This window comes from Nerophis lumbriciformis, linkage group LG22 (genome assembly GCF_033978685.3).
Source record: "Nerophis lumbriciformis linkage group LG22, RoL_Nlum_v2.1, whole genome shotgun sequence".
NCBI classification, from domain to species: domain Eukaryota; kingdom Metazoa; phylum Chordata; class Actinopteri; order Syngnathiformes; family Syngnathidae; genus Nerophis; species Nerophis lumbriciformis.
The window spans coordinates 13,786,008-13,811,155 of record NC_084569.2 but is presented as its reverse complement, the minus strand read 5'-3'; the positions used below and the strand labels follow the sequence as shown (position 1 = coordinate 13,811,155).

At 38.5% G+C, this 25,148-nt stretch overlaps 1 protein-coding gene across 5 annotated transcripts in view; it reads left to right on the top strand.

Moving 5' to 3' along the window:
• sun1b (Sad1 and UNC84 domain containing 1b) overlaps nt 1–25,148 on the top strand; it is a 69,698-nt gene that overhangs the window by 11,720 nt on the left and 32,830 nt on the right. For 2 of the 5 annotated variants that reach the window (XM_061974200.1, XM_061974198.1), the window contains exon 2: nt 5,705–5,802. The exons of 1 other annotated variant lie outside the window; for it this stretch is intronic. In XM_061974200.1, coding sequence (XP_061830184.1) covers nt 5,705–5,802 — 98 coding nt within the window. Of the gene's footprint in view, nt 1–5,174; nt 5,390–5,704; nt 5,803–25,148 lie in introns of those variants that run through there. 2 more of the 5 variants (XM_061974199.2, XM_061974202.2) reach the window with 2 other exon arrangements.

The window sequence follows — 25,148 nt, the reverse complement described above, 5'->3', positions numbered from 1 at the left end:
ACTGCTTGGTGCCTCGTCTGACCTGCTGTGACGTAGATTACCATAGTAACTAGTAGGGTTGTACGGTATACGGGTATTAGAATAGTACCGCGATACTAATGAATCACATTCTCGGTACCATACCGCCTCTGAAAAGTACCGGTCCGCCACAACCTAAGATTTTTTTGTTAAAACAAAGCCAATAATGCAATTTTTTCTGGTCCCCTTTATTTAAAAAAGTACCGAAAAGTATCGAAATAATATTGGTATCAGGACAACACTAGTCACTAAAATATCATGCAAAAGCGCAGATTCCAACCATTGAAATACGTTGTATAGTTCAAGACTTACGGTAATTTGAAAACATCACTGCACATCATAATGGCAGCTACAATTTCCATCTTAAAGATCTAAAAAAGTTATTTGGGAATGTACAGCGGGCCAGATTGAAAAGCTTAACGGGCCGCATGTGGCCCCCGGGCCTTAATTTGCCCAGGTCTGGTTTAGGCTGAAGTTGAACACTTATTGCGCCTAACCCTATAAACAAAGTCAAATACAAGATGAGTTTCCAAAAATTATGATATTTCCTTTTCACAACAAATTATAAATACACATTGTACACAACATAAATACTGTTCAATTATATACACACGTGTTAAACCTTTGCACCAATTATATACTATATTCAAACAATTATACTTCCATTATTATTTATATCCCACATTTAGTTTTTAATTAATATTGATCATAGTATTAACTACTGTGTTGATTCAAGAGTGATATATTTTTCCAAGACATTGGTCTTACAGTGTTTTTTAAATGTGTGAATGGAACTGAACAACACTTGTGAGGAATGTTTGGTTACTGTAGAACAGGGGTTGGCAACCCAAAATGTTGAAAGAGCCATATTGGACCAAAAATACACAAAAAAAAATCTTTCGAAGCCGCGAAAAATGAAAAGCTGTATATAAGTCTTATAATGAAGGCAACACATGATGTAAGTGTCTATAATAGCTATATTAGCCTACTATCAAAATTACTTTAAAAGTCTTATATAAGTGTTATAATGAAGACAACACATGACGTAAGTGTCTATATTAGCTATAATAGCCTACTATCAAAATGATTTTAAAAGTCTTATATAAGTGTTATAATAAAGACAACACATGATGTAAGTGTGTATATTAGCTATATTAGCCTACAATCAAAAATGACTTTAAAAGTCTTATATAAGTGTTATAATGAAGGCAACACATGATGTAAGTGTCTATTTTAGCTATAAGAGCCTACTATCAAATCAACTGTGTCGCAGGCTGAAGCAAATCTTTGTTGACAGAAATGTTGAAATTTCATATTTATTCTACACATTTTTACAACATTACAAACCATTAGTAAATCAGAGGCTACTCAGAAGGTGAGATAACTCCTGGAAATGACTGGCTTTTAATGGCCAAAAGTATAGATGTGTGTGTCCAACTTAAAGGAAACAGCAGTCTGTCTTCTTTTAATAGATTTATTACAATCTTTGGCAAGCTAGGTAATGTTTGCTGTGGTCTGGAACAACATAGCACACAAACAGCTATCAGAAATGCAGTCAATATTACATACTATATATTATATACAGATAATGCAGACATGCAGAACTAAATTATATACAAAGAGGATAAAAGTAAAGGATATTAATTGAGCTCAAATATACCTACAAATGAGGCGTAATGATGCAATATGTACATACAGCTAGGATAAATAGCATGTTAGCATCGATTAGCTTGCAGCCATGCACTGACCAAATATGTCTGATTAGCACTCCACACAAGTCAATAACATCAACAAAGCTCACCTTTGTGGATTCACGCAAAGCATAAAACGGGGCTGTCAAAATGTCGAAAGACAATTGGACCAAAAATACAAAAAAGAAATCTGTCTGGAGCTGCAAAAAATGTAAAGCCTATATAATAAGTGTTAAAATGAAGGCAACACATGATGTAAGTGTCTATATTAGCTATAATAGCCTACTATCAAAATGACTATGTGTCGCAGGCTGACGCAAATCTTTGTTGACAGAAATCTTAAAATGTAATATTTATTCTACACATTTTTACAACATTGGAAATCATTAGTAACACTTCTCAGAGGGTGAGATAACTCCTGGAAATGACTGGCTTAGAATGGCCAAAGGTATAGATGTGTGTGTCCCAGTTTAAGGAACCGGCAGGCTGTCTTTTTCTAATGGATTTATTACAATCTTTGCAAGCCCGGTAACGTTTGCTGTGGTCTGGAACAACATGGTACACAACTATCAGAAATGTGTCAAAATATAAATTGAATTAAGAGGACTTAAAGGAAATTAAATGAGCTCAAATATACCTACAAATGAGGCATAATGATGTAATAGGTACATACAGCTAGCCTAAATAGCATGTTAGCATCGATTAGCTTGCAGTCATGCAGTGACCAAATACGCCTGATTTGCAGTCCACACAAGTCAATAACGTCAACAAAGCTCACATTTGTGCCTTCACGCACAACAATAAAAGTTTGGTGGACAAAATGAGACAAAAAAGGGGTGGCATAATACACGTCTTAGAAAGTCGGAGAAAGTTGTACATGTAAACAAACTATGGTGAGTTCAAGGACCGCCAAAATTAATAGGACAAAACGGCGCTCTTCAAATAGTCTCTAATCACCGAATCATGTTTAATATAAACAGTGTGATTTCTAACAATTTGGGAGGTTTATGTCATGTTTGTCCTCCTACAGAAACCATATTAAGACAAAAAATATATTTTTTTCACCTCATCTTTTTCCATTTTCATACATTTTTGAAAAAGCTCCAGGGCACCAGTAGGGAGGCACTAAAGAGCCGCACGTTCCCGACTCCCGCTGTAGATGAAACATTAATTTATGATGATATAAAAAGGGATTACTTTTACTTTAGGTGCTGTTTACACATGCTTGAACTTGAAAATATGACACGTGTTTACAAGACAATGGTCTTCTAGTGCAAGGGTTCTCAACCGTCTTGACCCCGGGGCCCAATTTTTCCACAAAAGTGGGGTCCGAGGCCCACTCAAGTATGTACACGGAATTAGTAATCTTACTCTTTCTTGATTTTAATTGTATTAAATACTTATAATCTGACCTACTTATCGTTTAATGGGGTAAACCGTGTTAAATTATATGAAACCATGTGAATCAGAAAGATTATTATCAAGGCTTGAGGCAGGCTGATTACAAAATAATTACTAGTCAAATATACTGCAAAGAAAGGGACTCGTAAAACTGGTAAATTCATTTCCACAAAATTATGCAGTGCTAAAATAGTTTACTTTAACCCAAATTAATAATACATAATACATCTTAAATAAACTGTGAATAAGATATGAAAATAAAGCTTCAACACTTAAGTCATAATTTTTGCGCTGAAGAAACTTCTCTATGACACCGGTTCTCAAACTTTTTTCAACTAGTACAACCTCAGAAAATAGTACCACCAAAATGACCTAGATTAAAATACAGTAACATAGTAGGCCTAAGTATTCATTAAAAACAAGACCAACATTTTATTTGACAAGTATATTTAATATTTTGGCCACTGTAACATTACATACAATTTGAATACAGGAAAAACCAACACTACTTTAATCAAGTGATCCTTCAGCCTACCACTAGTGGTACACGTACCACAGTTTGAGAATCACTGCTCTATGACATTAACTCAAGACTTCTTCGGTTTGTTTGATGTCGTCATTACTGCCACACACTGTGGAAAGAGTAATACACTTGAGTACCGCTGTGGCCCATACTGAGACACATATATTTGTGGCGGCCCTCTAGAAGGAGTTTGCGACCCAAAAATGGGCCCTATGGTTAAGAAACTCTGCTGTAATGAATCCTGATAACGTAAACGTGAGACTGTTTTCATGTAACGCATTAAAATGTTATCACTATGGTCTTTTGCTTACAATACATCAATGTAGATTCAAGATTCAAGATTGTTTATTGTCATATGCACAGTTAAACAGGCAGTTTGCCATACAATGAAAATCTTACTTTGCTAGTCCACCCTTCAACAAGTCACAAGGTGTTTAGCTAAAATAAAAATAAAAATTTTTATATACAAGGCATAGTGAGTAACATAACATTATTGCACATTATGATTCACAATCAACAGTATAAATATGGAGGTGACATTGGGTCACAGCAGCAGTTAAAAGTGTCTTTAGTATTTCAAAGGCACTGGCATTATAGTTACCTTGTAAACACTAAAATACCCACATTTGGATGTGCACAAATGTATGCAAAAATTCCTTCAGGACTGGTAAGCACACCAGGCTGCCCTCATTTCCCCACTATCACTCAAGATAAACTTAACACAAAGTGTACATTTGCCTGCAGGGAGACATTACTGTCATAATTCAAATTCCCTACCCAATATACAGCAAGTAGTGTAAAACCTAAGGAATATACATATGTAAGACTGCATGATTTATTTAAACAGTCCTAAGTGAAAATGAAAGCTTTACAGTTTCCATGTAAACACTGAATACTGTTCTGTACTAAAAATAAAGGGCATGCTGGAAGTAAGTGTTCTGTTTAATGGCAAACCACACCATTGTTTTAGTGTCTGTGATTACATTTCAATTTACAAACTACTGACCTGGCAGTGTAGATCTTTTTGCAGTTCATTTTAAACTTATACTGCTTAGAAATAAAAAAATAAAAAAAACGCACATAAAAAGCATGTAACTTTAGTCTAGTTCAGGGGTGTCCAAAGTGCCGTCCTGGGACAATTTGCAGCCTGCAGTACACTTTTTTTTAATTGGCTCACATCAGAGCAATATGAAGTAACATTGGGTCAGAGCTGAAAATAAAAGTTTATACCAATAAGGTTCCAGCCACCCCTGCATCCCCCAGAGGGACAAGCGGTAGAAAATGAATAGATCGATGATTGTGATGTTAAAATTAGAAAATTGAAATGGTATGCCATCACACTCCTATTACGCTATAACAATGCCTATATTTGTTTGGTTTTAGCATGTGGCTGGAAAAAAGTTTAGACACCCTTGCTTAAGTTTATAAAGTTTTTAAATGTGTCTGTTTTGTTATATTTGGCAATAGATTATTGGCTTTATGCAGCGGTATTTACTTTGAAGGCAGCTCTCACTGTGAAAAGAGCGACTTCACAGTGCTTTCCCGCCTATTTGCCTAAAAAAAAAAAAACCTCAGCCCCACCTCCTTGTTATATAACACTGTCTTCCCTGTGTGCGGAGCTCACACAAGTAGTAGCTCAAGCGAGGGGACAGCTCGGGGAGTAAGAGACCTTCCCGCCTGACTGCTGCTACCAGAAGGGGAGCAGAGCAACAAGTTATTCATTACGGTCTTCAAGGCAGCCAACATGCAGGAAGAGGTTAGGAAACATTGCCGTGTTGCGGGTTTTAGACAATGTCAGGCCTACTTAAGCCGCTGTCTCCTTTTTCCGGGAATTGTGTTCAGCGTAGCAGCAGAAACTAGCGAGCAATCAGGGAATTGACTTTAGATCAAGACAACAAGCTTAATGGGGCTATTTTCTCTCTAATCAACTCAATTGAAATGGTTTAAAATCAAAGAGACAGGTTGAACAAGGCACTGCATGTGTATGTGGCGAGTGGATATGAGTTTGTGCTTATCTCCCTGCAATATGTCAGCGTGGGCTGACCTGTCCCTTGCATCCCGACTCTTGCAGTCTAAACAACGAAGAATGACCATGGATTTTTCCCAACTGCACACATACACGCCGCCACAGTGTGCTCCGGAGAACACCGGCTATACCTACTCCCTCAGGTGAGAACTCGGTGCTCTGCCAGCCGCAGCATCGAATCGCGAGCCCTCTTTGGCAAATGTCTGCTCAGGGTAAATCCGCTGGGATTTGGTGCTATTTACTTGGTTATGGTGCTATTTGAAGAAGGAGCTGACTCGTGTATTGCTGTTAGGATTGATCTTGCTTTGACAGATTACAAACTTCCACAAATGATTTCCTTCGCTAAAAGCGTCTGTGGTTGTGGTTTTAATGAATCTTAATGGTCTTTCTGGCATGTGGACATTCTCAGCTGATCTAGTTGATCAGCCTCCCATGATTTAATTCCTTCAACCGTCTACGTTGTGTAAGTGTGTGGGCAAAGTAGGTCTGGGCGATATGGACCAAAACTGATACGGCTGTATTTTTAATCAGAATGGCAGTATACGGTATATACTAGTACAGGGGTCGGGAACGTTTTTGGCTGAGAGAGCCATGAAAGCCAAATATTTTAAAATGTATTTCCATGAGAGCCATGTAATATTTGTTTTAACACTGAATACAACTAAATGCGTGCATTTTTAAGTAAGACCAACATTTTTAGAGTTAAATAAGTCTCTTATTCTTTTTAATAACATTGTTATTCTGAAGGTAACCAACAATAAATAAAATACTTCTTACCATTAATGCGACTTCTCTCTTATCTGAGAGCCAGATGCAGTCATCAAAAGAGCCACATCTGGCTCTAGAGCCATAGGTTCCCTACCCCTGTACTAGTATCTTAAAAAACATGCAAATTGCTTAAGGTTGCCTAAGTGTTTTATGGCTAGATAACCAATGTTGAGAGTACTCAGATTATTTGTGTGGTAAGTAGTAACATATGGTTTATTCTTATTAATTAGTTAGCCGGTACTATGTCAAAGCAGTTTTTGGTCATTTAGTTCACTGTTTTTCAACCTTTTCTGAGCCAAGGCACACCACGAGCAGAAAATATAAAATAATTAAACTCAGCAGCCGATATTGACAGTAAAAAGTCGTTCTCGCAATTTTAGGATATTAATTCAAACCATAACCAACCATGCATCCCTATAGCTCTTGTCTCAAAGTAGGTGTACTGTCACATCACGCTGTGACTTATTTGGAGTTTTTTGGTGTTTTCCTGTGTGTAGTGTTTTAGTTCTTGTCATGCACTCCTATTTTGTTGTTGATTGTCATGTCATGTACGGATGTACTTTGTGGACGCCGTCTGCTGCTCCACACGCTGTAAGTCTTTGCTGTTGTCCAGCATTCTGTTTTTGTTTACTTTGCAGCCAGTTCAGTTTTAGCTTCGTTTTGCATAGCCATCCCTAAGCTTCAATGCCTTTTCTTAGCGGCACTTGCCTTTTGTTTATTTTTAGTGTTTGCTTTAGATATCTTTTTACCTGCACGCTGCCTCCCGCTGTCGTCTGCATATTGTGATCACCACAAACCATGTTGGCAGCTACAAAGCAATTAGCTACCTGTTGCCACCTACTGATATGGAAGAGTATTACACTGCTGATCTCTAGAAAGCACAGACACTCAACAACGGCACATTTGCGGATTTTAGTTACTGGTTTTTGAAAAATATTTTTTACCAATTAGGTGAAATTACTAGAGATGTCCGGCCGATAAATGCGTTAAAATTTAATATCGGAAATTATCGGTATCGTTTTTTTTATTATCGGTATCGTTTTTTGTTTTTTTTATTACCGTATTTTCCGCACTATAAGGCGCACCGGATTATTAGCCGCACCTTCAATGAATTACATATTTCATAACTTTGTCCACCAATAAGCCGCCCCGGACTATAAGCCGCGCCTACGCTGCGCTAAAGGGAATGTCAAAAAAACAGTCAGATAGGTCAGTCAAACTTTAATAATATATTAAAAACCAGCGTTCTAACAACTCTGTTCACTCCCAAAATGTACGCAAATGTGCAATCACAAACATAGTAAAATTCAAAATAGTGCAGAGCAATAGCAACATAATGTTGCTCGAACGTTAATGTCACACACAAAATAAACATAGCGCTCACTTTCTGAAGTTATTCTTCATTCGTAAATCCTTCGTCTTCGGTGTCCGAAGTGAAAAGTTGGGCAAATTTACGATCCACTGGCAGATGTTGGCGTCGTCTGGCGCTGCCTCCTCGTCTTAGTGAAGGTGTGTTCGCCTTCTGTCTTCCATTGTTCCCACGCAGTTAGCAGTCTAGCTTCGAATGCCCTGTTGACACCAATATCTAGCGGCTGGAGGTCTTTTGTCAATCCACCCGGAATGACGGCGAGTATTGAATTAAGCGCGTAAGCGTGTCTCTCAATGTGCTGTTATGAGCTAGCAAATATAACAACTACACTACCCAGCATGCAACGATAGTTACGAGCATGCGCGGTAGCCCTGAGAAGTTCCCACGCAGTTAGCAGTCTAGCTTCGAATGCCCTGTTGACACCAATATCTAGCGGCTGGAGGTCTTTTGTCAATCCACCCGGAATGACGGCGAGTATTGAATTAAGCGCGTAAGCGTGTCTCTCAATGTGCTGTTATGAGCTAGCAAATATAACAACTACACTACCCAGCATGCAACGATAGTTACGAGCATGCGCGGTAGCCCTGAGAAGCGTTGTTGTATGCTGGGAGTTCGAATGTGGTTATGAGCACGCTGTGAGAAAACGTTGAGAACTCAGTTAACACGCCTCGTCTGCATTATTTATAATTAGACAGACAACACACTTAATAGGAGCCATTTTGGGGTCTTTACATAAACACACACATGGAAATGAAACGTCACATATCCCAGCATGCACCGCGCGCTTCTTCTACGGGGAAAAAAGATGGCGGCTGTTTACCGTAGTTGCGAGACCTAAACTTTATGAAAATGAATCTTAATATTTATCCATATATAAAGCGCACCGGGTTATAAGGCGCACTGTCAGCTTTTGAGAAAGTTTGTGGTTTTTAGGTGCGCCTTATAGTGCGGAAAATACGGTAAATCAACATAAAAAACACATGATACACTTACAATTAGTGCACCAACCCAAAAAACCTCCCTCCCCCATTTACACTCATTCATACTCATTCACACAAAAGGGTTGTTTCTTTCTGTTATTAATATTCTGGTTCCTACATTATATATCAATATATATCAATACAGTCTGCAAGGGATACAGTCCGTAAGCACACATGATTGTGCGTGCTGCTGGTCCACTAATATATTATATAATTCACCAAGTATATATAAGAAATACTTGACTTTCAGTGAATTTTAGCTATATATATATATTTTATTATATATATATATATATATATATATATATATATATATATATATATATATATATATATATATATATATATATATATATATATAAATAAATAAGAGAAATACTTGAATTTCAGTGTTCCTTTATTTACACATATACACACACATAACACTCATCTACTCATTGTTGAGTTAAGGGTTGAATTGTCCATCCTTGTTCTATTCTGTGTCACTATTTTTCTAACCATGCTGGACACCCTCTCTGATGATGCATTCTGCTTCGTCTCCTTGTTGTGTGCGCAGTTGTGCACTGCACTCTCTAAAAGCCATAGATGTTATTGTCACATGCATGTACAGTAGATGGCAGTATTGTCCTGTTTAAGAGTGTCACAACATTGCTGTTTACGGCAGACGAACTGCCTTACGGTAGACGAAAACGTGACTGCTGTTGTTGTGTGTTGTTGCCGCGCTGGGAGGACGTTAATGAAACTGCCTAACAATAAACCCACATAAGAAACCAAGAACTCGCCCTCGATCATTCTACAGTTATAATGTGATTGGGCAGGCACGCTGTTTATATTGTGGGAAAGCGGACGTGAAACTAGGCTGTCGACACGTCACTCAGGTCCGCATGGAGCTGGATAGGTGTGGCCTCCAGCTCCGCCTGAATTTCGGGAGTCTCCCAGAAAATCCGGGAGGGTTGGCAAGTATGGTGTATGTGTACATGTTTTGTAAACAAAATTACAGAAACTGCCCAACCCCCAATGTTATAAAGTTAGGGGACACACTGGGCTTGTTATTTATGTTGCTTTTGTCATTGTTGCACAATATTCCACTAGGAGTCCCCCTGTTGCCCATCTTTTGTGTTTGTGTGTGTGTCTCGGTCAAAACATTGCAGGAACTGCAACATGATTGGTCGGAAAAACAACACCTACCTTTGGCTTTCTTTAACACTTCAACCATGGCAAGAGTCTGCACTCTTTTAATATCTATCCTGGTTGCATTTGGTGCTAAAGTCCTCTATTTTTTTATTTTTTTTTTTAGTTACAGCATTGTCGCAACAATGTGGTCCTTCGTGGCCACGCGTTGTGTGGGTGTGGTCGACACATTACCCAGAAGGTCTGTGCAAGTAGAAGAATGCTGTTGCCTAAAGCAATGATATTGCTACTGTGGAGAGCTGTAGGTCAATAAATATATCCACTTTTGCTTACTTATACTGACTTGAGTGGAAGTTGTGCTTCATTTAAGGGAGTAGAAACATCCCATTATTTAAGTGAAAGTATTAAAGCGTCTTTTTGGGAAAAAAAAAAAAAGGCAAGTCGAAGCAAAGACCCGTTCGTAGATTTACAGCTTGTCATGAAAAAACGTCCAATGAAATGAACATTTTACTCCACCGTCATCACTTCATTCCAGGCCAGCTCAAATGTCAATGTTATGTTTTCTTCCTAAAATTCTCAAGTAAATATTATACTATTAAGAAAAAGTGAATGCACCCACCAGTATTGTAAATGTCCTGATATCATTCAAGTTCAACAGACATAATTGTTCATTAATATTTTTGCACATCAGCACTCCTTTCTTGCATACATGCTGACAAGTATCTGTTTTTACGGTACTCAACTAAATGCAATAATTGAGCTTCAGATCAGTGAGCTTTTTACAGCATACCTCCTTTTAATAGTAAAAAGTTTATATTCTACAATACTGCTCTTTTCTTGTTGCTTGTATGTGATTCACCTACATTGGGTATGCAGTAAAATAGCACTCTGGAATCTGTCAGGTAGACTGGAACATGTTATTCGTGTTCTTTTGAATGCAGTCAGCTGAGAATCTATTAATGAACCTCACAGTCACAAACATGGCCCTGATCCTGGGATTAGTCTAACAGTTTGTGCTTACTTGCTAGCCAATGTCTTCCCCCCCAACCATGTCCGTGCTGTTGCAGAGATGTGTATAAAATGTAGTAAAGTAGAAGTAGCACTTTCGTTCCATTCATCCTCTGACTCGGCTACGCTGCATTTTAAACGTAGGGAACGTACTGATTGGATAGACTAAAAAAAATGCCTGTGTTCAAGTGTCATTCACTGTAGCCTGACACTTTGTGTTCAGACTAGCGCCATTGTATTTGTGTGTGCAACTGTGCATGTATGTGTTGCCCACAATGACGACAACACAAATGTGTCGCGACGGACAGAGTCAGGTGACTGAGATCGTTGGCCCACCTGTTACCAGAACTCAAAAGAACAGCAACAGGCTTGTGGCAGAGATCAGTACTCAGCCTTGTCCACATTAACAGGACATCAGTTACACCTTTGACTTGCAAACATTCGTTGATGATAAATATAATGTACAAGGTTATTCTCAGTGATATTTATTGTACTTTCCTCAGAAATAGCTCTTTTTATTACAGTAAATGAATATTTAACCAATGGTATATTGATTGAACTCCAAAGTGCTGGAGCAAATGTAACTGGAAAAAATATATAAATATATAGTTAGATTGTTTCCCCTCTGACTTGTGTGACTTTATTATTTGCCTGAATCAATGTATTGCAACAGTGTGGAAAGTCTCCATGGATATTTTCATTCATCCAGGTCATTGTATTGTCAGGTCATTCAATCGATCGTAACTGGACTGTTTAGTTTGTCTTGCTCTCATCGTAGCAGGCTTCAGCAGTTCATGCTCATATACTTATATTGGTAAGTCTGAGTGTTGGTGCCAAGGCCCAAAGAATGTATACTCCTAACTAGGTATGTCCCGATCCAGGTTTTTGCACTTCCGATCCGATACCGATATTGTTTTTGCACTTCCGATCCGATACCGATACTGACCGATACTGGCCTATCCGAGCATGTATTAAAGTTTAAAGTTATTTAGCCTACTTAGTTGTCAGAATCATGTTGAAAAGGGTTTTAGTACTCTTGATAACAACTAGCCAGCTGAATTAGGTGAGTTTGAATAATACACAATGATTGGTAACAAGAAACTGACCTGTTTATTCAAGGATAAACACAAAATAGACAAAATTATACATGACAAACAGAAATGGCATCATTGAACTAGAAGGCTGAGCAAAAGGGCCTTTTTTTAATATTGCGATAATTTAAGGCCATATTGCGATACACCATATATATCTGGATATTTTGCCTTAGCCTTGAATGAACACTTGATGCATATAATCACAGCAGTATGATGATTCTATGTGTCTACATTAAAACATTCTTCTTCATACTGCATTAATATATGCTACTTTTAAACTTTCATGCAGAGAAGGAAATCACAACTAAAAAAATCACTATTTTTTTCATATGGTGTTGATGTGGAAATGTTTGCCTCGGCATTTTGATGGTGTGGACGTGTGGCACCGAATGGAGATAAGCGTCTCGGCAGACGTTACAATATTTGAACAATGATGACGAAAACTGTTTTCTCTGTCGTGTCCGTGTGTCGAAAATTGTTATGCGCTTATTTTTTTTATTTGATTTTGTGCGTGGCATAGATTTGCTGTGCGCAGAGGACGCTTGAGCAGAGCGCAATTGCACAGGCGCGCACCTTAGCGGATGCGCTAGCATCACAGCTAACGTTAGCCATGCTGCTACCTCTCTGCTCGGGGAGGGCGTATACGTATGTGACGTATAACGTAACAGTATGTGACGTATGACGTGACAGTATGTGACGTGTGTAAGAAGGTGTGCTTGCTGTCTGTGAGAGGGAGACACAGAAAAGAGTGAGAAGAGCCTGTCGTGTAATGCCAGCAGCTAAAAGCAACTGCATGAGAATCCACAGACCTGTGGATGTGTTGAAGGTGTGCTGGAAAATGCGGAACGGAAATTGGGGAGCAGCAGAAAAGTGGAATGTATTATTTAAATCGGTGCGTTGGAAAACACGGACCAGAGTTTTTTTTTTAAACTGGATCTGGATCGGCATTTTCCCATGCCTTGCCGATACGCATTTTTTTGCAAATATCGGCGGCCGATCCGATCCAAATATCGGATCGGGACATCCCTACTCCTAACAGGATGAGGGGCTCATCCGCAGACAAGAATGGTTTCGCTCTATTGTGGTGTAAAAACAACTGTTATGATGCAAATGTGCAATGAAAGTATTTAAATGACTACGTTCTGTAAGAAAAACTGTCAATTGAGACAAGTTACTAAAAAGAAGCTAAGGAAATACAAACCATGTATGGCAAAAGTATTGCAGAATGTTGACAAAAAATAAAAACAAATTACTGTACTTTCCTAGCTATAGAGCACACCGGTATTTTAGCCACACCCACCAAATTTTAGAAGAAATAAATAATTTTATACATGTTAGCCACACCGGACCATAAGCCGCAGCTATATACGGGTACGAAATATTTTGTAAATGATTATTACATACCTTATTGTTTCCAAAGGGTGCTTGTCACAGGGCAGTAAAACGCCTGATCAAACAAAACAGAAGTCCTTGTCATGGACCCACTAGCTGTGGAAGCTAGCTCTCCAATTTGCTAAACAGACTCAACTCCACAGTGACCTTTTGGGAATTTTCTAAACTAAAAACAATACAAAAAGAATGCCATTGTAAGTTAATAATACTAACATCGACAAATAAAAATGTGTTAGCATATTCGCTAATGCTAACGATGCTAGCCTGATTACATTACGATAACACGTAGAAATATGCGTCCAAAGTCCTACAGACATCACACATGGGACGGTTTCGTTTCGTTAGTATGAATTGTTATAATGCAAAACTTTCAAAAATGAAATTAAATGATTAATGAAGAATACTTTCGAGCAAAAGCGCTTTAAACGGTTTTACTTCTGCTTCCAGGCATTAAAACAGAAAAAACATATATTCAGTACAGTTATTACAAAACTCAAAACCAGTGATAAATAAAAACAATACAATGATTTGCAAATCCTTTTCAACTTATATTCAATTGAATAGACTACAAAGACAAGATATTTAATGTTCGAACAGAGAAACAAAATTATTTTTTTGCAAATAATCATTAACTTAGAAATTTAATGGCAGCAACACTTTGCAAAAGAGTTGGCACAGGGGCATTTTTACCACTGTGTTACATGGCCTTTCCTTTTAACAAAACTCAGTAAACGTTTGGGAACTGAGGAGACCAATTTTTGAAGCTTTTTCAGGTGGAATTATTTCCCATTCTTGCTTGATGTACAGCTTAAGTTGTTCAACAGTCCGGGGTCTCCGTTTCCAAAGAACCCCCTTACAGTCAGCTTCTGGGGGAGGATTGACATAAATATCTCTTGACAACTCCATACCCTGTAAAAAGGCAGACTTGATGTCCATAGAATGGACTTTCCAGTGATTTTGACAAATTACACTGAGCAATAAATAGCCTTAGAGATTCAGAAGCACGTGTTGGTGAATCCTTTTGTAGATTTTTTAAAATTAAGTTCTTCAAAACCCCTTGCTACAAGTCTGGCTTTGGGTACAATACCAGTGTCACTTTCTTTAAGACTACAGACCCACCTAGTGGAGATACACTTCTGGCCTGTATTTTAAGTCCCTTCAAAAACATCATTGTTTTTCCAGCTTTCTATCACATCAAACGATGTATTTTGTTATGAGTACATCAGCCTCCCTGACAGCTCTCTCAGTGTTAAGATGTTGTACACATGACATGTCAACTGCCTCTTTTAGTCCAGTACCGCCATCAGGCTGAATATGCTGCATATTGTACCAGTTTTTATAGGTTCCTGTGGACTAACCTGCTCTACTGAGTACTTTAGCTTTACATGTTACACTTGTATCTCTTTTCATGAATGTTACAATCTGTCCTGTTTTTAGCTTCACACTAAAGTTAAAGTCCCAACGATTGTCACACACACACTGAGTGTTGTGAAATGTGTCCTCTGCATTTGACCCATCCCCATGTTCACCCCCTGGGAGGTGAGAGGAGCAGTTAGCAACAGCATGTGCCGCGCTCTGGAATCATTTGGGGATTTGGGTAGCAACAGGGACAGGATTATCACAGGCACTGTCATTCATTTGAGGTGCATCGGTTTGAATTACACCTTCACTCGTGTTTCCCTCGCCATCACTGTCATGTTCATTTTCACTGTCTGTGTTTTGTTCATTATCTGAGCTACATGATGCTCTGTGTAAAACATCTGTGTCACTATCAGCGGTTACGTTTTTCACATCCTGTTTCAGTGTGAACACTATTTTGTGTAATTTTACTGTCTTCAATCTGTGTGCACCTTATTAAGTCGTGAGTGATGAACTATATCTAGAATACTTCCGTGTCTTGCAAACACAACAGCTCCATCTTGACAAATCACCACTCCTGGTCCCTTCCAATCTCCTCGTTTATATTAAACCTTTTCTCCTGTCTCATATTTTTCATCTGTCTATCTGAGCTGTTTTCTTAATGCCCTTCTTATCCTCTGAACATTCAACTTCAGTGAAAGCCTTCCTCCAGGCATGCAAAGCTGTTCTCCTTCTCTTGTACTCACTGTAGTGCCCTCTACTGCATTTACCAATACAGTGGGAAGGTTAGGATTCTGACCAAATACCAGTTGATGTGGACTATAACAATGTACACTGTGCATGCAGTTTTTAGCCATTAAAGCCCAGTCCAAGGCAGTGCACAAGTCACAATCTTTTTCCCGTTTAACTTTCTGGACGATGTTTGTCAGTGTCTGATTATGTCGTTCCAACAGTCCGTTGCTCCATGGACTGTATCCTGCTGTTGTCATAATCTTGATATTGAAGTTTTCTGCCATGTCCCTGAACTCTTCTTTGTTAAATTCTCCGCCATTGTCACTGAAGAGCTTTTTGGGAGGACTATGGACACTTATCCATGTGCGGATGAAAGAGTTGACAATTACAAAAGATTTCTTTGTTTTTACGATATTTCCAGAGCTGAAACGTATTAAATGGTGCATTATATGTAGATACCAAACGCCTGGCTCCAGCTTGTGCAGGTCCACCAGCACCGTTTCATTATATTCCGAAGCTAGAGGCAAACCAAACAGCTGGTTTTGGCTTTGCCTTGCTATATCTTTGGCACGTGTCACGTTCATCCACTATTTGTTGCAAAATAATGAGACTTTTGATTGATTGATTGAAACTTTTATTAGTAGATTGCAGAGTACAGTACATATTCCGTACAATTGACCACTAAACGGTAACACTCGAATAAGTTTTTCAACTTGTTTAAGTCGGGGTCCACATTAATCAATTCATGGTAAAGACAGTCCCTGTCTTTGTTCCCTGAACTTTGAATTAGATTATGCAGGCGATCTGCTGATGCATGAAGTTTGAGGAGGACCTTGTTTTTCTCCATTGTGGACATATTTTCTGTTATGATCAGGACTTCATCTTCAGCAAATAAATCTTGAATTCAACATTCCATGTCATCATTGTCTCATGTCGACACAGTAGTGTCCTGAGCTGGTAAACTGAAGAGGTATCTGCTGCTTAAACATCACTGCCCTGTCGTTTTCCATGTCTAATGTAAATCCTGCCTTTTTTAAAGGGGAACATTATCACCAGACCTATGTAAGCGTCAATATATACCTTGATGTTGCAGAAAAAAGACCATATATTTTTTAACCGATTTCCGAACTCTAAATGGGTGAATTTTGGCGAATTAAACGCCTTTCTAATATTCGCTCTCGGAGCGATGACGTCACAACGTGACGTCACATCGGGAAGCAATCCGCCATTTTCTCAAACACCGAGTCAAATCAGCTCTGTTATTTTCTGTTTTTTCGACTATTTTCCGTACCTTGGAGACATCATGCCTCGTCGGTGTGTTGTCGGAGGGTGTAACAACACGAACAGGGACGGATTCAAGTTGCACCAGTGGCCCAAAGATGCGAAAGTGGCAAGAAATTGGACGTTTGTTCCGCACACTTTACCGACGAAAGCTATGCTACGACAGAGATGGCAAGAATGTGTGGATATCCTGCGACACTCAAAGCAGATGCATTTCCAATGATAAAGTCAAAGAAATCTGCCGCCAGACCCCCATTGAATCTGCCGGAGTGTGTGAGCAATTCAGGGACAAAGGACCTCGGTAGCACGGCAAGTAATGGCGGCAGTTTGTTCCCGCAGACGAGCGAGCTAAACCCCCTGGATGTCTTTGCTCACACCGTCCCAAGATGATCAAGAGAAGAATATCGACCCTAGCTTCCCTGGCCTGCTGACATCAACTCCAAAACTGGACAGATCAGCTTTCAGGAAAAGAGCGCGGATGAGGGTATGTCTACAGAATGTATTAATTGATGAAAATTGGGCTGTCTGCACTCTCAAAGTGCATGTTGTTGCCAAATGTATTTCATATGCTGTAAACCTAGTTCATAGTTGTTAGTTTCCTTTAATGCCAAACAAACACATACCAATCGTTGGTTAGAAGGCGATCGCCGAATTCGTCCTCGCTTTCTCCCGTGTCGCTGGCTGTCGTGTCGTTTTCGTTGGTTTCGCTTGCATACGGTTCAAACCGATATGCCTCAATAGCTTCAGTTTTGTCGTTTTCGTCGGTTTCGCTTGCATACGGTTCAAACCGATATGCCTCAATAGCTTCAGTTTCTTCTTCAATTTTGTTTTCGCTACCTGCCTCCACACTACAACCATCCGTTTCAATACATTCGTAATCTGTTGAATCGCTTAAGCCGCTGAAATCCGAGTCTGAATCCGAGCTAATATCGCTATAGCTTGCTGTTCTTTCCGCCATGTTTGTTTGTGTTGGCTTCACTATGTGACGTCACAGGAAAATGGACGGGTGTTTATAACGATGGTTAAAATCAGGCACTTTGAAGCTTTTTTTAGGGATATTGCGTGATGGGTAAAATTTTGAAAAAAACTTTGAAAAATATAATAAGCCACTGGGAACTGATTTTTAATGGTTTTAACCATTCTGAAATTGTGATAATGTTCCCCTTTAATGATGTTTTACTCAGCAGGAGTGGAATATCGACTATGACACTTTGTCCATCCTATTTTTGCACTTCTGAGCTTATTTACTTGCTTTTCATTGAGATTATCTACATAACTTTCAAGACACTTTTCTCCACACACTGTGTGAGTGCAGGCAATGTCTATGATTGCTGAGCCTGCAGCTTCACTCATTACAATTTTAACTTCATCCACATTGTCATTTTCAGTCAATCTTACTTGTTTGTGCTTTTTGTGCGGGCAGTTCTTTGTCCAGTGGCATGTGCTTCGACACACAGCACATCGGGAAAACAATTATGAACTACACTTTATCTAATAGCATTATTGCATTCCATACGCCTGAATATAGATAACATGCACATTCCTTGGTCATTAACACTAAAATACAGAAATGTACAGATATTGTACTCTTTAAAACTACAACGATTATGTACAAACCAAACAATAGGTTAACAGAAAAGGTTCAACAATTCTCAACCAGAGAGTAAAAATAAAATTTTAGGAATTACCAGAATCTAAGACAGTAAAAGCACTTAGTCTATCTATATCTGGAGTTAAAACGACAGAAAGAACTAAGTCAGGAACTTAAACAATGTACAGATTTGATATAAAAAATATGGAACTCTACGCCACAATAACCGAAAGTGAAGCAAAGTGAACACTCAATTTGCTTTTGACAATTAAAAAAAACATATGAAAACTTTTACTAATTAAATGGAAGAAAATGAACATATTTGCAAACTCAAATAAAAATGACTCATAAGAAGTCAGAACAATATTACGGCACATGTTTCCTCTGCCAAGAATGTATATATTGTGTGTTTCTATTTCATCATTACTATTTATTTTTTTAAATTGGTTAAAAGATTTCAGTCTGTTGAGTACTTTTTGAGCACATAAGACAATAAATACCGTGATAATAATCATTTTTGGTCACAATAACCGTGATATGAAATTTTAGGGCTGGGCGATATATCGAGTTTGTAAGATATATCGATATATTTTTAAACAAGATATGAATCAAGAAAGTATCGTAATATTGATATATAATTTATTTTCACGGTAAAATGACCAAACACGCTTATTTGTGCTTCTAAACCCCTCCCCTTCCTCCTTCCAAGACATGCTTGCACGTGTAAGAAGATCCATGATTGGTTGGTTGTTTACTATGTATTATTGGTTGAGATTCGGCCAATCAAAGGGAAGATAGGGCGGGTCATCGAACCCGGAAGGGAAATCACAACAGACGTCCCAAATGCTGACGTGAGAGTCAGGAGAAAAGAGCAATTTATATATTAAAAAACTAGTGGAAGATGGCAGAGGGATTCTCTTCTTTAGATTTTTCTTTTAGCGATGTAGACCACGTCCATGAAACCCACAATGCGTCTACTTGGCCACATTTGGACACATTTATGTGTCTGGATAAAACATTCATTAGAGTTGTTTACCATGTAAGCCCAAATCCAAACTGTTCTTCAGTTGCCAAGCCGGACATATTTTGCACAAGAAATGCTGCCAAAAATTTATTATTTGCACAGCTATGTTATTTATTATATGTAGAAATAATATTTTTCTATTTTATTTATGTTATGTAATTCTGTGCTAATCAAACAGTTTATTTTCTGTGCTTTTAATACCCATATTGACTAATTGGGTTAATAAAAGTGCCACTGACTGTTTACAGTACAGTTGCCATTCACTTCAATTTCAGTGAATCCTGCTCAAAAATGAATGTATACTTTCACCGGAAAATATATCGAGATATATATCGAATATCGAGTTTGAGTAAAAATATACCGAGATATACTTTTTCGTCCATATCGCCCAGCCCTGTGTAATGTACATACCGGTATTTAATCCTTAGTAATGTCGCGTTCAGGAATGTTTTTTCAACTTTGAAGTAGATGGCTTCTCTCACTCCCCTTTTGAACCATTTGTCTTCCCAGTCTAGAATATGTACATTTTTGCCCTCAAGAGAGCTGTGTCTCTTTGAGGTGCAGGTACACCGAGTCTTGACTTGGAACACTTTGCCTGCTGTGTTGTGACTTGCTCTGGCTGGTGGTTTTGTTTCCCCAATATATAAATCAGTGTATTGGTCTCTGCACTGGACGGCATACACCATATTGTTTTTCTGGGTGTGAGGTGTCCGATATATGTGATCCGTTACCTGAAGGTGTTGGCTGGTTTGAAGGGGCTGGAATGCTGTGTTGGTTAAATATTCTTCTCAGTTAGACCTGATACATATGGAATGACATTGGTATTTCATCTGTCGCCTTTTTCTTCCTTACCCACTATGTTTGGAAAGTGGTCCAACCCATTGATAGAATGGCCAACAACCCCTCTACCCATGCCTACTGAAATCTGGAGAGGGTTCTGCCCTGATGCACACAAACTTTTCATGTTTGATGATGCTGTAAGTAGGTCAGTGAGGCCTCTGATGGTGAGGTTTGCTTCCACAAGAGATGACGCTTTGACAGTAAAGTCCCAAAGCTGCCTGGAGAAAGCAGTGCATGGTGGTGTAATTTAGAAAGAGATATACCGTGAAAGAGATGTGAGGCAACACATTAAGTTTAATGTTAATCCAAAGTAATAAAGTTTAAGATGTGTAGATGGAACCACGTTACAGCAAAATATAAGTGGCTAATAACATGAAATAAAGAAGTAGATTATTACAAGTTAAAGGATTATATAACAAATGTTGGCCGTACACCACACGTAGTGGAAAATTGGATTGATCCATACATTTGTAGTATCGATATTAAAGGTAGTATTAGTATATGATCAATACAAGAGTGATCTATCAATATTTTTATATTCTCAATCATCTTTTTGTTGTTTTTGTTCATGTTTACAATCTCAGGGAATAATTCCCTGGACACAGTCAAACTTTCAGTGCATACACCAAAGGATTTAAATGAGTAATGAATAGTGTTTTTTGCTTGTGTTTAGTTATTGTGTACCATTGACTTTTGCTCAAACAACTGTATGTAATAAAAAGGAAATAAGAAACTGATTTAAATATTGTGTTGATATAGTTAAACTGTCAATTAGGGGTGGGTATAGAATCCAGGACTTTTTTTAGTACCGACTGAATCCCGCTGGTCCGACCAGGCACTGATTCACAACAGTGCCTTGACATCACTCCCGATTGCCGTCAGCCGGTGCGTAATGAGAAACAATACTTACAGTATTAACACTTTTTAGGGGTCAACAAAAATCAATAAACACCATAAACTTTACAATACTGACATTTGTAAAAAAAAACTCTTGTGGATGTACTACGAGTCTGTGGTTGCCAGTGTTCTGTACTACATCGTAGTGTGCTGGGGGGGCAGTACATCTAAGAAGGACAGCTCCAGATTGGAGAAACTGATCAGGCGGGCCGGTTCTACGATCGGAATAAAACTGGACTCACTGGGGACGGTGGCAGAGAAGAGGACTCTGGAAAAATTAGTGAGCATCTTGGATGATGCCAGTCACCCTCTGCATACCGTTGTCAGTAGCCAGAGAAGCCTGTTCAGTGCTAGACTGCTTCATCCCAAGTGCAGGACTAATAGACTCAAAAACTCCTTCATCCCACACGCCATTAGACTGTACAACGCCTCTCTGGGGGGGAGGGAGGGTACTCGGATGACAGGGGATGCGAAACAATAACAGCGCAATACTTTTTCATAACATGGTAACTACTGTCTAGTTTCTCTTGTTATATTCTTATTTTACTGTTATATTTTTATTCTCATTGTTGCTTTTTATTTTTATTCTTATTGTAATATTTTTCTATTTTGTTTCCATTTATACCCCCATTATTTACTTTTTACTTTTTAAATTTGATCTCAACTCTGTACACTGCTGCTGGAATTTTAATTTTCCTGAGGGAACTCTCCTGAAGGAATCAATAATGTACTATCTATCTATCTATCTATCTATCTATCTATCTATCTATCTATCTATCTATGTAACATATTGTACTTGCAACTGTAATTGCAACTGAATATCATACTCGGAAACAACATATAACAACTGGACAGCAGTTACCAAAATCAGCTAATTTTTAAATGTTGCCAAAAAAAATATAGATTTTATCATCAAAAACAAGTAATATTTATTAACACACACACAAGTGCCAAAAATTGGTACGGTTCAGGTACCGGGGATTGGTAACATATATCTGTTCAAATGTGAATTGTACCCATTCCTACTGTCAATAGCACTAACCTAAAATATATTGAAGAATGTATAGTTAATACAAGCGATTAGTGTCTGTATTGGTGTCGGCCAATCTCACTCATGGATGATTGATATCTGAATCGGCAACATAAAACCTTGATCGGAACATCACTACCTAGGATTATTAGGGTCACTATTTTGAGAGTATTTTGAGCATAACCTTACTATTATGAGGAAAACTCATATGAGTTTTACAAGAACAGATTTATTTTCTGTGGGTGAAAAGCCAAAAGAATTAGAGTTTCATGTTTGTGCCAAGTCAGCAAACCAACGCTCAGTGATTGTGCTGCCACTTTCACAGTTGTTTTCACTGACATGTGGACCAAGTGTATTCATCACGTCTTCTATGCGCTACCATGAGCCACCATGAAGGACATCCAGTGTAGAAGTAATGTCAATAAGAGGGGTAGAGATGGTGAGATGGAACAATCCTAATCTGTGTCAAATTACACCCACCCACAGGGATTTTGATGGAAATTCAGCAGCCCTCAACACAAGTCTCTCTCGCTCTCTTCTGAAACTCGTACAATATGGGCCTTGGGGCCTCAGGGGTTTTTCCTTGGTCCGCTGCAGTTTTTGGAAACACAGTGGCATGCATGTTGTTATAATTATGTTGTACCAGGAGTTCCTGAGGATAAATTGGTGCAGTGTAATTGTGTTGTCATTGTATTGTAAGTGACTTAGAGACATGCAAGCAAAACACTGAACATGTTTTTAGTGTAGGTATACAGTAGGGTTGCAACGATTTCTTGACAAATAACATTTGTTGCAGACACATTCGAGTATCATTCTTGTATCATCTAATCACTGAGATAATCATTGACTAGTGGACTATCAAAAGAGTCATTAGTTGCAGCCCTAGCACAGACATGTTGCTTTCACTCCAGATAAGCTTTCTGCTTACCTCATCTCCACATCCGGTTTCAACAGTTTTGTTATGGTGATAAGTTTCTTAGTTACTGAAAATTTGGTGCATCACTAATAAATACAGTAATTATATGGATTTTAAGTAAAGATACTTAAGGCTAAACTGACTTGCTACTGCAGAGCATGCAATGTAAATGTCTAATTTTGTGCATAATGCATTCTCTAAAATTGTGTCTGTGTTTTTGCATATGATATTGAAAGCAGGCAGCATGTGAGTAGGTGGTACGTTCAGTGGCAGCAAACCAAACATGGTATTGGAGGTGTAAAATCACCAGAAGCTTTCACTTTGTCTTCCTCATGGAGGGATTAGTTTCTTTGTTGGTCTGGGAAAAAAAGTGGATGAGCTGGTTTTTCTGCTGTCGTTTAAGATGCTTGTTTGCTTATTTTGCATAACAGGATTATCAATAAAAACAAGAGACCAAGTCAAATAATTGCCTAATAGTTGGCGTTTATCCATTGTGAGGCATGCATCCAAGTCATTTGGTATTATATTGATTCACATAATGTATTGATTAACTTCCTGCTTATTCCTCCTCTCCACTTGATGCCTGAATAAAAACAAATAATTCAATGTCATATGACACTTTTGGAGACACGTGATGTAAGAAAGTTGGCGGAACCCACTTGAGTGTGGGAAGGGTATCAAAGCTTATTATGCAAGGAGAGATTCCTGGAAGCTGATTGTCCGCAAGCAAACGTCTTTGTTATCTATGCCCTGTTTGTCTCTTCGTCCACGTCCCTTCATCTCTTACTTCTAACAGCACAACCTCCAGCCTCTATTTATATCACCGATGTGGGCTGTCAGAGCCGCCTGGCAAACGTCGATATGGATACTTAGGGAAAAAAAAGTTTGCAAACCAAAGAATTATTGGCTGTTCAGCTGAAGCATGCTGGGATGTGAGCAGTTACAAGCTGGGAGTGCAATTGTCAACACCAGAGGAAGATGAACTATTCTGCAGGTTGTAGTGGGTGCACAGGTGTGTTTGCACTTAATATCACATTAATGTTTGTGTCTGGCTGGAGACACAGCTTTTAAAATATTTTCATGCAGGCTTAGTTTAAGGCTTGAAGCCTTGAATTAGTCCCATTTCAACTGAATCATTTTTGGACTACTTGAGTGGTATTAGAACTCCGTTTTATTTCTGCTTTAGCTGTTCTGAGGGAAGTGTTCTTTGGAGAGCCAGTTGAAGCAGCATGCTGAGTAAACACAAAAGCACATAATTGGATATAGGTATGGCTAAGAGTGTGTAATCTTCAGCATTTCAAATAGAGGGGAGGTCGAGAGAGCTATGTGCTTAACAAAGAGAATGCCAGAGAGGTTAACTCAACAGTGTTTATTATCGTGTTGGTAGTTTGCATCATATTACAGTTGAACGAGGGCTGGGCGATGTGGCCTTTTTTTAATATCTCAATATTTTTAGGCCATGTGACGACGATACACGGTATATATCTCGATATTTTGCCTTAGCCTTGAATGAACACTTGATACATATAATCACAGCAGTATGATGATTCTATGTGTCTACATTAAAACATCCTTGTTCATACTGCATTAATTATGCTCATTTTAAACGTTCATGCAGAGAGGGAAATCACAACTAAGTCAATTGACCAAAACTGTATTTATTAAACAGTTATTAAGCAGTGGCACAAACATTCATGTCATTTCAAAACAAAGTGCAAGATTGTCAGAGACATTTTAAAACAAGCTATGAGTGCACTTTTGTGCATGATGTCACACAAGATATTTCAATAACTGTCAAATAAAAATGAGCTGCATAATAGGAAATCAAATAGTGTATGTCCTTCGCTATGTGGTAGGTTTCTGCGGACGTTATCTCCTTCTGTTGGTGACTATTTTTTTCATACGTTGTTGATGTGGAAATGGTTGCCTCTGCATTTTGTTGGTGTGGCACCGAACGGAGATGTTGACATGCGGAGTAAGCACTCTTCATTCTCTAGCGGGTGACTTTTCAAATGATGCTACATATTAGCAGTAATGCTACTTTTTGTAGCAACGCTTTTGCCCCACACTTGACAAA